The sequence below is a fragment of the Magnolia sinica genome, chromosome 17 (assembly GCF_029962835.1).
Source record: "Magnolia sinica isolate HGM2019 chromosome 17, MsV1, whole genome shotgun sequence".
Classification (NCBI taxonomy): Eukaryota; Viridiplantae; Streptophyta; class Magnoliopsida; order Magnoliales; family Magnoliaceae; genus Magnolia; species Magnolia sinica.
In genome coordinates this window covers 4,100,901-4,117,355 of record NC_080589.1, presented here as the reverse complement: position 1 = coordinate 4,117,355, position 16,455 = coordinate 4,100,901, and the positions used below count along the sequence as shown (strand labels likewise).

The window sequence follows — 16,455 nt, the reverse complement described above, 5'->3', positions numbered from 1 at the left end:
CCACTAACACCACCATCATTACCTTAAAATCCATCCCATCCCTCCTAATCCCATGGGATTCTCCCGGCCAAATAGGCCCTTACTGGAACGGAGTGAAGAAAGGGGGTGAAAATGGCAACAGTGAAAGCAACACAATGGAAAGAGATGAAAGAAACGGGACTGAAATCAGTGGGGCAAATATGGAATTAAGCGGGGCAAACTAGAAAATCAGCGGGAAAAATATGAAATTGAGCGGGGGAAACTAGAAAATCAGCGGGGCAAACTAGGAAATCAGCGGGGCAAACATGAAATTGAGCGAGGGAGTTAGTTAGTACGCTCCCATTGTACTAAGTAAACTCAGTTGGGCTCATATTGAATATATGTAGTATATCCATGCCGTCCATCCGTTTTTCCATCTAATTTTAGCGGTTTAGCCCCAAATTGAAGCATATCAAAAGATCAAGTGGATCATACCACGGGAAACAGTGGGGATAATGATTTCCACCATTGAAACCATAGTGGGCTTAATAATGATGTTTGTTTGTTATCAAACCTATTCATAAGATCATACAGACATGGATTAATAGAAAACACAATTATAAGCTTAATCTAAAACTTCTGTGGCCCCTAAGAAATGATCAACATTAGAACTTCAATTCAAAATTTCATTTGGTGTGGTCAATTTGAACATTGGATACGTTTAGATTTATCGGCTCAAGCTATGAAATTATCTATTAAGTTTGCCCCGCTGATTGTCTAGTTTGATCCACTCAGTTTGCACCACTCAATTTCATGCTTGCCCCACCGATTTTCTAGTTTCCTCGCTCAATTTTATGTTTGCCTGATTTCTTAGTTTGCCCTGATTTTCTAGTTTCCCGCTCAATTTCATGTTTGCCTCGTTGATTTTCTAGTTTGCCCACTGATTTTCTAGTTTGCCTGTTGATTTTATAGTTTGCCCCGATGTTTTTACTTTCTGATTTTCTAGTTTTTCCCTCTCAATTTCATGTTTGCCCGATTTTCTAGTTTTCCTCGTTTAATTTCATGTTTGCCCTACTGATTTCCTAGTTTACCCCGCCGATTTTCTAGTTTGCCTCGATTTTTAGTTTCTCCCGCTCAATTTCATGTTTACCTCGCCGATTTCCTAGTTTGCCTCGATTTTCTAGTTTTCCCTACGATTTTCTACTTTCCCCCACTCATTTTCATGTTTCCACTCGATTTTCTAGTTTCCCCACTAATTCATGTTTCCTTCATTGCTTTTTCTAGTTTGCCGCTCATATTTCAGTTTACCTCATTGCTTTTCTAGTTTGCCCGCTCATATTTCATCCAGGAATTTCTTTGGTGCTTATGATATTCATGCTTGCCGATTTTCATGCTTGCCCCACTCATTTACATGCTTGCTCCACTAATGCTTGCCCCACTAGTTTAGGATTCTTACTCTTACTCGGGTGGTAGACTCTTAGGAGTTTCAACACCCGGTCAAGTGTTCGAGTATCCATACGTGGTGAAATTCCACTAGTGTGAGTGCATGGGGGTGTGTGTGCATGTGTAAAAAAAAGAGAAAAAAACATTCTAATTTAAGAGATATGCTTGTTTAATAAATAGACAAAGAAATGAATTAAAAGATAGAAAAATATTTTTATATACTTATATATACATATTTACATAATTATGTATTAGAGAAAAATGTAGGAGAGAAAAAGTTCTCTCTGTTAAAAAAAAAAAAAAAAAAACCGGCGGCACTGCCACCGCTGTCTGTGCAATTTTTATTTTTTTTTGCTAGGTTGCTTTCGTGGGTCCCATCATGATGTCTGTGTTATATCCAAACCGTCCATCTATTTGGTGAGCTCATATTAAGGCTTGAGAAAAAAAATAAGATAGATCTAACTATCAAGTGGACCACACTGTAAAAGGCAGTGGGGAATTGAACGTCTACCATTGAAACCCTTTCAGGGGTTAATGAAGTTTTGGATCATTATGAAATTTGTTTTTCCTCTTCATCTAGGTCTTTGTGACCCTATGAATGAACTTAGACGGGGAGGATTTCTCACAAACATCACAGTGGGCCCCAACTTAGACAGGGGAGGATTTCTAATGGTTGACGCTCATTCAACACTGTTTCCTGTAATGTGGTACACTTAAGATTTGGATATACCTCATTTTTTGTCTCATACCATAAAATGATCCGGAAAAATATATGGACGGCATGGATGAAAAGCATAAATCATGGTGGGGCCCACAGACCACGACGATCCGCCATTGGCGGTTGGCAGGCGGAGTAGCCAATCCGTTTCTGTGAAAAGGAGGGGTATTTTCGTCCTGGAATTTGTCGTCCGTACGAGGAGGTCTAAGTGAGTATGTTAAGTTTGCACCGACCACCAGCCATTGGCTGGTGTCAGGGAAGTAGCCAATCCGTTCCCAATTTTGGGGGCTTGAGCGGAAACGGATTGGCTACTCCCCTGACACCAGCCCCGGAGCTGGTGGTCGGTGCTCTGTGGGCCCCACCATAATGTATGTGTTTCATCTATTCCGTTCATCCATTTTTAAATATCATTTCAGTGCTTGAACCCAAAATTGAGAGGGATATAAATCTCAGGTGGACCACACTACAGGAAAACAATAGTAGTTGGACATCCACCATTAAAATCCTCCAAAGGCCCACTGTACTATTTATTTGACATCCAATCTCTTGATTAGGTCATAAAGACCCAGATGAAGGGAAAAAACAAAGATAATCTTTATCCAAAACTTTTATGGCCCCCAAAAAGTTTTTAATGGTTGAAGTTCATTCAACACTGTTTCCTGTAATGTGGTCCACTTGAGATTGGTATACACCTCATTTTTTTTATTCCTATCAAAAAAAGGGTGGCACACCTGATGGACGGGTGGATCTCATCCACGTCAGTGAACTAGTCATGCCGCCACATGACTACAGTAGTAGGCAAGCGTTTTGGGTCTCAAACCCATCCAAAACACGTGTACGTCGTCACGCGCTGATAACCAAATCTCACTCGCCGTGTAGATCGTACGCTAGTTTTGCAACATTTATAAATTGGTGGTGATTATTCAAACATACAAATTCCACGGTTCTACGGAAATCTGTACCGACCAAATTGCTGACTCAGCTTCAGATGGAGTATGACCAAAACACTGATTTCTATTTCCACTGGAATGCTATTACCGTTGATCTGATTTTCCACTTGAAATTTGGGCACCTCACTCTCTTTTAACCATCCATTTCGTAGACATTAAGTGGACGGTTAGATTAATTTATCATTTTGATTTTAGGAACATGCTCCATAGACAACGGGGCCCACAATTTCTATGGTCAGGATGGTTGTATATCATTCCCTTCTTACATAAGTCACCACCTTTTTTAAAATAGTGCAAAACTAACATAGTAGGCTAAATGCAGCAACAGAAGTCTATAGATATAAGGAAAGCGAGGGAAACCCTTTCTCCTTCCCCGCCTTCTCCTTCTCCTCTCAAATTAATCTCAACCGTCCATTAAATGGCCCAATCTCCTCCTGAGGATAATCTCATCAAGGTCGACCGCAGCCCCACGGGCATCGGCATCATCACCATCAACCGCCCGAAATCGCTCAACTCACTCACTAAACCCATGATAACGGATCTGGCCCGAGCATTCAAGGCTCTGGAGGGGGACGAATCCGTGCGGGTAATCATCATATGCGGGGCGGGCCGTGCGTTCTGCTCGGGTGTGGATCTGACGGCTGCGGAAGACGTTTTCAAGGGGGACGTGAAGAACATGGACACCGATCCGGTGTTCCAGATGGAGAACTGCCGTAAGCCGATCATCGGAGCGATCGGAGGGTTCGCAGTGACTGCGGGTTTCGAGATCGCGCTCGCCTGCGATGTACTTGTCGCAGGGAAGAACGCGAAGTTCATCGACACTCATGCCAGGTATTTTCGTAATTTCATCACGGACGTTCCCGGCACGTGTGGGTGAATCTCCGCGTTTGCTGGTCAGGCACGCGGTTTGGCTGCTGACCCCAACGACAGCTTGATAGCTGGTGTCAAAGCTCTGTGGGCCCCACCATGATTTATGTGTTTTATCCACGCCGTACATTCATTTTGGCAGCTCATTTTAGGACATGAGCCCAAAAGTGTGGCAGATCCAAAGATCAAGTGGACCACACCACTAGAAATTGTAGGGTTTGAACGCTTACCGTTGAAGTCTTCTTGGGGCCCACCGCAATATTTATTTCCTATCCTAACTTGTTCATAAAATCTCAAATGGATGAAGGAAAAACATAAATATCAGCTGGATCCAGCTCCCAAGAAGTTTTCAACGGTAGGTGTTCAATCTCCATTCTTTCCTATGGTGTGGTCCACTCGAGCTTTGGATTTCCCTCAGTTTTGAGCTCATGCCATAAAATGAGCTGGCAAAATGGATGGACGGCGCCGATAAAACACATACATCATGGTGGGGCCCACAGAGCTTTGACATCAGCTAGCTTGCTCTTTTTGGGGTCACCAGCCAAACGGCGGGAAGGACACATGTCAGAGAAATGCTTTGATAGTCACCCATCACATCGGAATCGGATTGCGTACTGAGTTACTCAGTACGCTCTTATCGTACTGAGTAAACTCAGTTGGGCCCACCGCGAATGCGTGTGGTTTATCCACGCCGTCCATTCGTTTTTCCAGATCATTTTATGGGTTCAACCCAAAATTGATACATATACAAAGCTCAAGTGGACCATACCACTGGAAAAAGTGGAAGTATTGATTTCAACCGTTGAAAACTTTCTAAGGCCCCCAGTGATGTTTATTTGTCATCCAACCTGTTCATAAGATAAGAAAGACATGGATGAAGGGAAAACACAAATATCAGCTTGATCTAAAACTTCTGTTGTCCCCATGAAATTTTCAACGGTAGATGTTCAATTCACACTGTTTCCAGTGGTGTGGTCCATTTGAGGTTTGTATATACTCCATTTTTTCGATAAAGCCCTAAAATTATGTGTTAAAAGAGATGGACGGAGTGGATATAATGTATGAATGACACTGGGGCCACTGAGTTTACTCAGTACGCTCACCGTACTGAGTTACTCAGTACACAATCCGCTTCCCATCACATCTCGCCACGTCACCATACCACTGATAGAGGGTGGTACGATCCTGGCTACCTAATCCGCGTACTTATTAAGGAAATGCATACGTGTTATACAAGTAATTGAGAGGGACAATACCATATACGAGCGCGGCTTCGGTGGATCCCTAACCATGGGCCCACCGTGATTTATGTGCGTTACATCCACGCCGCCCATCCGTTTTGACAGCTCATTTTAGGGCATAACCCCCAAAAGGAGGCAGATCCAAATCTTAGGTGGACCACACCTCAGGAAACAGTGGCGGTTGAATGCTCACCATTAAAATTTTTATTGGGGGCCACTGGAATGTTTTGATAAGGTTACAATGACCTGGATGAAGGGACCACACAAATTTCAGCCTGATCTAAAACTTTTGTATCTCCCAAGAAGTTTTTAATGGCCAATCTCCACTGTTTCCTATGGTGTGGTCCATCTGAGATTTGGATCTGCTTCATTTTTCAGATTATGCCTAAAATGAGCTGTCAAAACGGATGGACGTTGTGGATGTAAGGAACATACATCACGATGGGTCCCACAGGAATACTCCCTGTTTCCTGTACTTTTCTCTTTTGTAACATGCACGTGTCATAGAAGTAATGCAAAGATAGAGGCTAGATTCGCCTCCTTGTTTTTCCCACGAGTGTCATCTTCTACTTGTAACATGCACGTTTCATCTTATGCAGGTGTCATCTTCTTCTTATTTTCATTGAAGATATATTCCAATTTTACTAATTACTCATGTATACCCCACTTATATTTATATTTATATAAATATAGATATTTATATTTATTTCCTATTATACAAGTGACCCCACCTGAGTGTGTGAATAGGATGCAACCTTTCCATCAAGGTTACCCTACCATGAAATTTGAATTCCCAAGATATTAGGCTGATCCAACCATCATGTGGGACACTGCTGGCATTAGGAGGCTTTTGGATGGTTGTCGATGGTCTCATCATATGTGTATATGCCATCCAACCTATGCATTATGTAAGTCCCACCATGACAATGGGATGGCTCAAAAACCAGCCTATACGATAGGATGGCTAAAAAATCAGCCTATACAATTGTTATGCACATCACACCATAAAAAATACTGGTTAACTATAAAAATGTCCAAATTCACGCGGTGGCACATATGATTGTTGGATCATTCTTATTTTTAGGGCGTTCAACTTCCATGGGGGGGGGGCAGCATTTTGGGCAATGTTGGGTTCTATAAAAACACCTAGTGGACCCATGTAGCTCACTTGTGATTGATATTGTCTATAATCTATATTGAGCTACATGTAAAACACCCAAGCTTTGTGCACCATGTTGTGTATTTAAAATCCACTCCTTACATCAGGCGATAACCTTTATTTTGACTGTACATGCAAAAGATAAGCCCCATTAAAAACCAATATGGACCACAACAATGGGAACAATGTAAAATTGCTCAAAGATACACCATGGTGGCCACACGCAAACCTATGGTCAGCATCCCATCCCATTGTTCCAATCGTGTGGTCCATTTGTGTTGTAGGTTGAGTTGATTTTTATCCTTTGGGCCTTACCTCAAGGATAAAACATGATGGGCAAGGTAGATTTTATATTTACAACATGGTGGTCCCCACAGACGGGTAATTTACATGCTGTGTTAAGCAGGTGTTGTAGAGGATTCCATCACATACGCTTGTAGAGGAACTGGCCTCTTATGATGGACCAGAATCGTATACAACGCCTACCCAAGCTTTGTGGGCCCACCGTGCTTTATATATAAATCAGCTTTGTTCATCAAGCGAGAACCATTTTTTAAACCATGGTACAAAATATCAGCCTGATTAAAGCTCTAATTGGCCTCACTATTGGGAAGAATGTAAAAGTCTCTTAAAACTGCTAAGGTGACCTAGTGTTGCTTGTTTAATATTTGGATCACATTGATTTTTGTATTTTCACTTCATCCTGGTATGTTATGCCTAATTAACGGGTTTGATGGAAGATACACATGGTGGCCCCACACACAATCCTATGGTTGGGTTCCCATCCCCATTGTTCCATGTGGTGTGGTCCTCTTGAGTCGTGTATCTCTACGATTTTTTGCACATCATTCTAGAATCAAGGATAAAACTTGATGGCTAGAGTGGATTTTACATATACAACATGGTGGGCCCCACAAGCTTGGGTGTTTACGCACGCATAAAACAAGTGTTGTAGAGGGTTTAGGTCCTCTTACATTGGGAGATTATCTGGCGGGACAGGATGGACCTGAATGGGTTTTGATAAGGTAAGGTGCCCACGTACCATAAATACCATGCATGGCAAGTTTGTCACGGTGGATTGCATTTTAGATGAATCTAAACCGTTCATATTAGAGATTTCATTCTACATGGGTCATTTTAAGAAACATTTGTCGAACAATGATTGTATGTGAAGATGAATTTATAACATTGAAAAGTAAAGTTAGAATGCCTCATGTTCAAATCCAAGAGCCAAAGATCAGGTGAACAGCTAAAGATGGTTGGGTAGGATGGCTTAGATTAGGTGAGTAGGATCGGCAAGATGGGCTAGGCTAGGATGGTTGGGAAGGATGGGTTTGGTTGGGTGAATGGCTTGGGCTAAGGGGAGAGAATGTGGGAGATATGGGGGTGAGCTCTCCTCTCTCCTCCTTTTGGTTTGTGCAGAAATGAGGGGATGAGAGAGGTATTTATACGTAAAGGGAGTGGCATAATGTTAATTTGGAGAACTTTGGAGGGCAAAAGGTGAGGTGGAGTGTTGTAATAGCAAGAGGGGTGGTAAAGATGGTAAAAAGAGAGGGGGTCAAAGGCATTTCAAGAATTATGGAATCCAAGCGCAACCTCCGAGGGAGAAGTACCTTTTCTCTCCCCTCCAACGATTCTTACCTTGAATTGGTAAACAAGGTACAATTTCACACCACCAAATTTTTACCGGAGATCCCATGGGCCTTGTGGATGCCTTTGGGCTTCTAGGCTTTTGAGCTGGACAAAGGTTTTACAGGGTATGGGCTTGGATTTGGGTCCAAATTTGGACTTGAATTTAATTTGAATTTGGCTTGTATTTATCCTGAATTTGGCTTGCATTTGGCTTAGGTTTGGAGCTTGGCTTTGTCTTTAGGTTTGGCTAGACTTGGGACTTGGCTTGGGTCAGCGTTTGGCTTAGGCTTAGGACTTGGCTTGGCTCAGCGTTTGGCTTAGGCTTAGGACTTGGCTCTGGGCTTGATTTTGGGCCTGGTATGGGCTTCAGCTTTTAAGGGTTGGCGGATGTGGACTTTCGCAAGTCATACATAGTCCGAATCTTGCTGCAATTGGTCATCACATGCAAGGTGGGGGTGTCCACACCAACCCATTCACAAGGTAATTACCATCGGATGAAGAGAAAGAACTATTTTTAGCTTGTGCTCATGCCTGCTCATGCGCACTACGAGGTGTGCAATTTGTGCGACAATGGTATGGATTGCATGGATGTGTTGATAAGACTTGGAGTTGCCATTGGCCGATATAGGCCTAGAATCTACGGCCGGTTGGACCTGTAGAATCGCTTTGGGTTTGGGAATCAAAGACCCCCCAACTAAGATGACTCCTAGATATGGTCTGTGACTGAAGATGCTAGGTAACGACCTTGGTGACTGAGAAGGAAGGGGATAGGCACGCTTCTCCACCCACACTTGTGTGTGGTCTTTACTTTATGGGATTTAGGTTTTTTGGGAGATTTTCAAGGTTCTGGAAGGCATTATAATAACTAACTAGCCAGTTGTTGACAACATTAGAAACCGACTAATAAACCCCTACTCACCCATACTAACACCATGGAGATTGCAATGTCTCACTTGGGTTGGATTCGAGGAGATAGTAGTTGCAGAAAAATGAAAAGAAGGATAAATGTGATATGCTAATGAACAAATAAAAAACATAAGAATGTTCAAGCAAGGCTTAACTTTTGATACATTGGAATCTGGAAGTTTGGCAAGGTGTAGGGCATACAATTAAGGGTTACCTAAACTATTAGCAAGGGGTGTACGAGAGGGATGATATGTAAATGTAAAGACAAAAATAAAATGGACAATTGGATGACCGTTCATGCCCATGGAAATGTGGGAGGAAATGAGAGTTACGACGCTCCTCTTAGGAGGAGATGACCATAGTTCTTGAATACTAACCCTACTCTATCGATCTTGAACTGTAGAGATAGCTTGGATGCTTGTATAGGCTGGGTTGAAAGGCGTGGATGGATGGGATACACTTTCACTCTCTATCCTCACCCTCACTCTCTCCTTAGGTGGAGAAATTGCCTGTCTCAAGTACCAAGTTTATCTCCTTAAGAGTTTTTTCTTGTTGAAATGAGAGGGACGGGTCCTTATTTATTGAGGATGGCTTGGTCTTTTGGTAATTAGTAGCAACTTAGAGGGCAAACATGCCATGTGGAGTGATTTGATTGGCCGGGGGACACATGGCATCACGAATTTGCTTTGATAAGTGGTAAAACAAGTAACTCCATCGTGCGAGGGAGGTAAAATGGTTGTTTTACCCTTGGGCAGAAATGCCGTCATAGAGGACCTCTCTTTATAGCTGTCTGGAGATGTTGGGAGAGATCTCAGGATCTTTCTAGATTTGCAAATATTTGTATTGCCTCCCTCACATAAATTTTGCATTTCGGGGCTCAACAACCCTTGGGGTGACCCTCCGCATGCTCAAACTCATTGAAATGGGCTTGAATGGCAATGTTATTGCCGCCCCCGTGGGCTCTTCGATCGCAGCAACTTGAGGCAACTTTATGATGACCTGCTATGTCCTCAAACTATCCAAATAACCGTGGACGGCAATATAATTGCCACTCTGGTGGAGTTTGCCCTCCAAATTTTCCTATGGAGTTCAGTGGCTTTGTGGGACCTTGGGCCTTATTATAGATTTGGGTTTTGGACTGGATGTGTAGGCTTCCTAAGGGTACCAAGCTCTCAAGTCATCTGTTCGAGTTCAAGATTGGTGCATGGTTTGCTGGGTGGGGTGCCTACACAGCGTGATCCAAAACTTTTGTTGGACCAGGAAGCTTTCAATGGTGGGCATTCAATCTCAATTGTTTCTTGTGGTATTCACCCCTTTGATCCATGGTTAGGATGGCTATTGGACACGATCAATGTTTTAGATCATCTAAAGGTAGCCTAATGTACAATCTGGTATTCTCTTGTTATTCCCGATTTTCTCACCAGGAAATTTCTAGGATGAGTGCATTTACCAAGGGAATGCTTCCCTTTTTATAAAGGCAAGAACTTGGAGGATTAGAAGTTCAGACACAATAGAGATAAGGGCTTGTCCTTTTCATTTCTAAACTCTCTGCCTTATCACAATCCTCTTTTAGTTTGAATTTGTATTAGAACTTCAAGAGAGAGATTGGAAAAAAGGATATTCACCCGGAGATATTCTAAGGGGAATATAACTAGTGAGTGGCTCCAAATTGCTGTTAGCATTACTTTCAAGTTGGACTTCAAAGAAATGTAACTGCAATTTGAGGTCTACTTTCTCATTATGAAGATTCTTAGGAAACACTATACATTTTGTGATTATGGTTCCTACCGTGTGTGTCACAGATATATATTGCTCTCGAAACTGTTGGTAGGCCACGAGCCAAACCCCAAAATCACAGAAAACGGTGATTGCAACCATTTGAATTCTCAAGCTTAAGGGCCCTTTTGGATGTATTTCCTCAAAAGGAGGTTTCTGAAAAAGGGGGTTTCAAGTCCTACTTTTTTGGCGACTCGGTTGGCCAGTCGGCATTTTAGCAGTTATTTGTTGAGTTGGAGATGAGTCGGGGTTTGCAAAGTGTATCCAAACGCATAACATCAACTGCCATTTGGATCAAAACAATGTTTAGGCCCCTTTGGAGGGTGTGTACAAATGGGCCTTAAACAAGTCTTGGGCTTCCTTTAGCAGTAAATTTCTTTACTCATCTTGAACTTAAATAATAAAAAATGACAACGTGATTATGTAAAGTCAAGCTACACCTTGAGCATTTTCTCAAGTTTGGGGATGACCTTCTACGTTTACTTTGAGATAACAAAAGCTCTGTTACTAGTGCCTCTAATTGACATAGCTGAGCAAGCCTTTTTATTTCAACTTTAGATAATCCTCCTAAAATTTAAAAGTTTTTTTGGTTTGTAAAATGCCATGTTTTGTTAACCGTATCCTTTGGAAGAAGCTTGTGCAGTTTGGGAAGGGTTTTTTTTTTTTTTGATGAAAAGGAAGAATCTACTTCAACTAATATTTCCTTCAGCACGACCATACATAAAAAATCACTCTTGGCGAGGTTGGAAAATTAACTAGAGCAGAGGATGCTGTAGCAAAAATGATTGCAAAAGAGGGTAAATCGACCACATTAAGATTACCATCTTGGGAGGTCCTTGTGATATCCAAAAACGGCTCAGCAACATTCAAGCAAGTGGGTAGTGTTGCCCAATATAAGTGATGGCTAGGTAAGCGTCATGTAGTGAGAGTAGGAGTTATGAACCCTATAGGCCATCTCTGATTCTCCATGGGGGTGGTGAAGGGTGGCCCGGATTGGTAGAAAAAAAACCTAGAACCCCTTGGGTTAGCCAGTGTGCTTGGAAGAAGTAGGAAAATGAATAATATAGTGATAGTTTGATTCTTCATCGCCATAAAATAGGAATACTGAAAATCTAATAGGTCCGTTCGTCTTTATGTTCAATTGTTGTGTATTTCCCTCAATTCTCTTCAAATGCACATGAAATTCTAAGACGCGTAGGAGACTTAAGAGGATCTAAATTTTGAAGGATTGTATCTACCCCACAGAAGATGCAACTCATCTGTCCACAAAAACCCTTATCCAAACAAAACAGTATTGTTGTTTCTAGGGCCCCAACAACATCCTGTTAAACAAGATAGCATCGTTGCCTCCTGAGGTTTTGTTAAGTCCATGACTCTTGGACTTGCACCATACACCAGGAGTAACATTTTCTGTATTTATCTTTTTGGTTGTATATAGTTTGTCAAAATAATTCAATGGGTACAAACTCTTACATGTGAAAGATTTGTGATTTTCTAGTTGGTTACTTCCTTTTATAAAGTCACATTTCTACTGAAAATGAATCTTAAATTCCAGCAATTTTCTGACCAGGAGGTAGTTTTAATTTCTTCCCTTATCTTTTCAAGTGTAGGTAGAGCTCACCACTATAATCAAAAGATCACACGAGCATTTGTCTGTATGGCATGTTTCTTTCATTTACGTATATGAATGGATCAGTGATTTGAACAAATCAAGGGGGTTTGTTCTTTTTTGTGCATTTATCTGTTTGGTAAGTAGTATATAGTTTGTCAAAATAATTCAATGAGTATAAACTCTTTTGTGATTTTCTAGTTGTGACTTCCATTTATAAAGTCACATTTCTACTGAAAATGAATATTAAATTCCAGCAATTCTCCAACCAGGAGGTAGTTTTAATTTTTTCCCTTATCTTTTCAAGTATAGGTAGAGCTCACCACTGGAATCTAAAGATTGCACGAACATTCGTCTGTATGCCCTGTTTCTTTGATTTAAGTATATGAATGGATCAGTGATTTGAACGAATCAAAGTGGTTTGTTCTTTTTTCTTTTTGAATGGGAATCAAGCAGTTCTTAATGGGGTAAGAAAACAAGAAGGAAATGAAGAAATTGGATGCTGATCTTGAGTGCTTTGACTGACACAAGTACAAATATGTAATGCAGATTTGGGATATTTCCTTCATGGGGCCTTTCTCAGAAGCTTTCCCGCATTATTGGGCCAAACAGGGCTAGAGAAGTGTCCCTTACAAGCATGCCAATAACTGCGGAGATGGCGGAAAAGTGGGGGCTGGTGAACCATGTCGTTGAAGAGAGCGAGGTGCTAAAGAAAGCTCAACAAGTTGCAGAGGCCATGATCAGGAATAATCAAGACATGGTATTGAGGTACAAGTCGGTCATCAACGACGGCTTCAAACTGGACTTGAGCCATGCTCTTGCCTTAGAGAAGGTGAGGTGATTCCATTTCAGCTTTAGTAAATGTTTTATCTAAGACTCCACGCCATTTTATAAACCTCCATGTTCTTTCTTCTCATGAACTGGGAATGCCATGGATACCAAGGTCGTTGGATTCGTCACAAAGACCCCTTGATTGGTGACGTGTGGCGCGGACCACCCAAAACGAAAACAAGACCATACGAATCCCGCCTGATGATTTTGGCATCTGGATATTGTGTTTCCTTTTCTCCTTGATAAAGACTCCAATTCTATCTAGAATTCCATGGTTATTATCTTCACCTGATTCTCTAAAGGTTTCGGAATCAGAATCCACCTACACATCACCATGCTAGTAGACGAGAATTCAAGAACTAGGCCTACACATCACCGAGCTAGAAAGGAAAGAGAATTCAAGAACTCGAGTAAAACAAAAGTGAGAGTAAAAGGGGGATGCTATGATCCCCCCCTCCCCTTTTTTTAATCCTCTTCTTAATCAGGAGTTGTTATCTTCTGAAAACCCTTTCCAAACGAGAAAAAGGCACTTCCAAATGAACTTTTTTTTATTTGACTTGAAGAAAGCCGGATAGCATGGAATTAGTAATATAAATAGCTAAGGAGACCATGAGGAAATCCACCTTTTAACCCACACTGAAAACATGGAATTGCTAAATTGCATGTTTGGATGCACTATCAAATTGACTTGCAATAGTAAAATCACTATTTGCCTTATGGCTTGTTTGGCGGCCACTTGAAAAATGAGTTGATCTAATTTTGTGTAATATTTAATTACACATTTAGATATTATATAACTTGTCTGTACACAAAAAAAGGGGTGCGCTCTGGCGGTACCAGTACCACCCTAAGCTACAGTGGTACCAGACAGAAGTGGGGCCCATGTGATGTATTCAGGACATCCAAGATCCAACCCATCTATCAGACGTGTGACATTAGTCCCAGTACCTAAAAATCAGCCCAATCCAAACCTCAGGTGGGCCACACCACAAGGAATAATTTGAGAGTGGATGCCTACTGTTGATTTGAATAGGGGGCCCAATCCAGGCCATTCAAGCAATTTTGCAACTCAGGTGGGCCTGGTGCAAATCAAGGGTGGGCGTTCTCTCCCATCTTATTCTCTGTTCTGAGGTACAACTGAGTGTTGTATCAGGCTGATTTTTTATACCTTGGGGTAGCATGAGCTCACACATCTGATGGATGGGTTGGATTTCCTGCATAGATCACGTGGGCCCCACATCCACCTGGTCCATCCTAGGCTTACGGTAGTACCAGTACCATTGGATCTCACCTCCCAAGGAAAAATCTCTAATACATAATTATGATTAATTAAAAATGAGATGAACTCATTTGTAAGTGGTGCTACCAAACAGGCCCTTAGCATTCATGTTGTGGGACTCAGCTTCAAATTGAAATTATGCCACTTTCAAGTCCAACTTGAAAGGACCTCAACTGCAATTTGTAGGCAACTTCTCATAGAGAATACGAGGAAACATCATTAAGTAATGCTGTTTCCCCACAAGTAAACTAGGGTTTGCAAATTGCAATTCAATTCAGTTAGGCATCCAAACACAGCTCAAACTTCCCATTGACATCGTATATATTTTCAGAGTTGATCACATACTGGTAAGGTCCACAACTTGTGGTACCATGAAATCTTTCCCACCAACATGATGCACCATTGAAATGGTAGGTTCCATCATGAAGTTGGCCTGGCACACAAATCGGCGCCATTTGAATTAATGGACCATTAATGATCTAACTCATCACACAAGTGTGGCACACCTAGTGAAAATCATCTTCATGGAACTGATTTGTGAAAGTGGCATGTTTGGCATTCGTAACTCGCTCTTTTTGAGCATTGTTTGATATGTTTTTTTCCTCAGGAGAGGGCACACGCCTTCTATGATGGAATGCCGAAGGACCAATTCGAGAAAATGCAGAAATTCATAGCAGGCCGAAGCTCGAAGCCCTCTTCCAAACTGTAAACATAAATACATGTTCATCGACAAAAATAAATACATTGACATGCTTCAAAAGAGGGGTTGAAAATAAATTCCAGACATGCTAGGATGCGATGTCCCCTCAATTCTCGTCTCCGCCTCCTCTTTTACAATGATCTTTTCTCTTTTTTCTACCCCTTTTTTCTCCCTTGTTACCGCCTCCTTCGATCCACCCAGTGTTGTAACAGCGCTTGTATAATGACAAGGCTACTGTCCATCTCCAGGCGAAAGTTCTGTGCTAATTGAGATTTGAAGGGTCCACGAGCGTCGATCGGATTGAAATGCATTGAGGCCTCTTGTATTCTGTTTTACTTGTTTGGTGGTTGTACCGTAAACCTCAATGCTTCTGGTGAATTGGCTGTGATTGTAGTATGAAATTTCTGCACAGTGAAAAATCTCCGATTTTCTTCACAGGTGGATGTAATAATCTTCACGTGGAGCAGCATGGATCCATATTTTCTTTTGTGTTTTGCTTTCATTTATTGCTTCTCTGTCTGTGATCGTGATCCGTCAATCTGAAAAACATTGCTAGGTGGGTCTACATGCAGCTGTGTAAAATGATAAGAACCTTCCATCATGTGGGCACCCACCATGGATGACAAATGGAAACCGTCTAACTGACAGTTAAAATCATCCTGTCTACATGATTTTTAAGCCGTTCATCTACGCCTCTGATCATGGCTGTATCTGGGCCCATCAGGCCATTATGGTTGAAGGACCCTTGTGTTGATTAACACTGCAAAGAAAGAAAGATATATATATATATATATATATATATATATATATATATATATATATATATATATATATATATATAAAAGAATATTGCATTTGTTGATTGTGTACATTCCTTTCCATGAATAGGGCTACCAACGGTCCACTCCTGGAGCTGGCCTAGGCCTGGATTTTGAAATGGTGGGATGGGCCTGTTTGGCTGGTCCTATTTGAAATTTGGATTTGGAAATTGTGATTGGGCCTGGCCCATTAATAGCCTATCATGAATAGGAGCGGCACTGGACAGGGCTAGCCTTGTTAGGAAAAGAGAAAAATGATAAGTACTTCAATCTAAGAAGATCGTTTCAGATATCGTTCATATATGATATCCCACTTTTGCAATGGTTTACATAATTGAAATATGATCTCGAATCCAATGATTGTCTTTAAACTACATATGCATGTTGAAATGGAAATTGCTCATTAATGTCATTAAATTGCAGATTATTTTCCTGTAATTTCGGCCAAATCAATGATTGGACAGCCAAACAAGCCAGGCTGGCCGTTCATCATTGGCCTGAACCGACCAGGACAACCGGCTAGATTTCAACCCTTGGGCCCAAGCCCTAGACAGAAGTTTAAATTGCA

General features: G+C 41.5%; 1 protein-coding gene across 1 annotated transcript; it reads left to right on the top strand.

The window, feature by feature from the left end:
- Positions 1-3,419: 3,419 nt before the first annotated feature.
- LOC131230333 (probable enoyl-CoA hydratase 1, peroxisomal) lies at positions 3,420-15,571 on the top strand. Its single transcript, XM_058226203.1, has 3 exons — positions 3,420-3,900; positions 12,809-13,091; positions 14,977-15,571. The coding sequence occupies exons 1-3, from the start codon at positions 3,488-3,490 to the stop codon at positions 15,076-15,078; spliced, it is 798 nt and encodes a 265-aa protein (XP_058082186.1). The 5' UTR covers positions 3,420-3,487; the 3' UTR covers positions 15,079-15,571.
- Positions 15,572-16,455: the final 884 nt, after the last annotated feature.

Coding starts and splice junctions, on each gene's coding strand:
- LOC131230333 (XM_058226203.1), top strand. CDS start 3,488: ATGGCCCAATCTCCTCCTGAGGATAATCTCATCAAGGTCGACCGCAGC. Junction 3,901..12,808: donor TTCATCGACACTCATGCCAG/GTATTTTCGTAA, acceptor TATGTAATGCAG/ATTTGGGATATTTCCTTCAT. Junction 13,092..14,976: donor ATGCTCTTGCCTTAGAGAAG/GTGAGGTGATTC, acceptor TTTTTTCCTCAG/GAGAGGGCACACGCCTTCTA.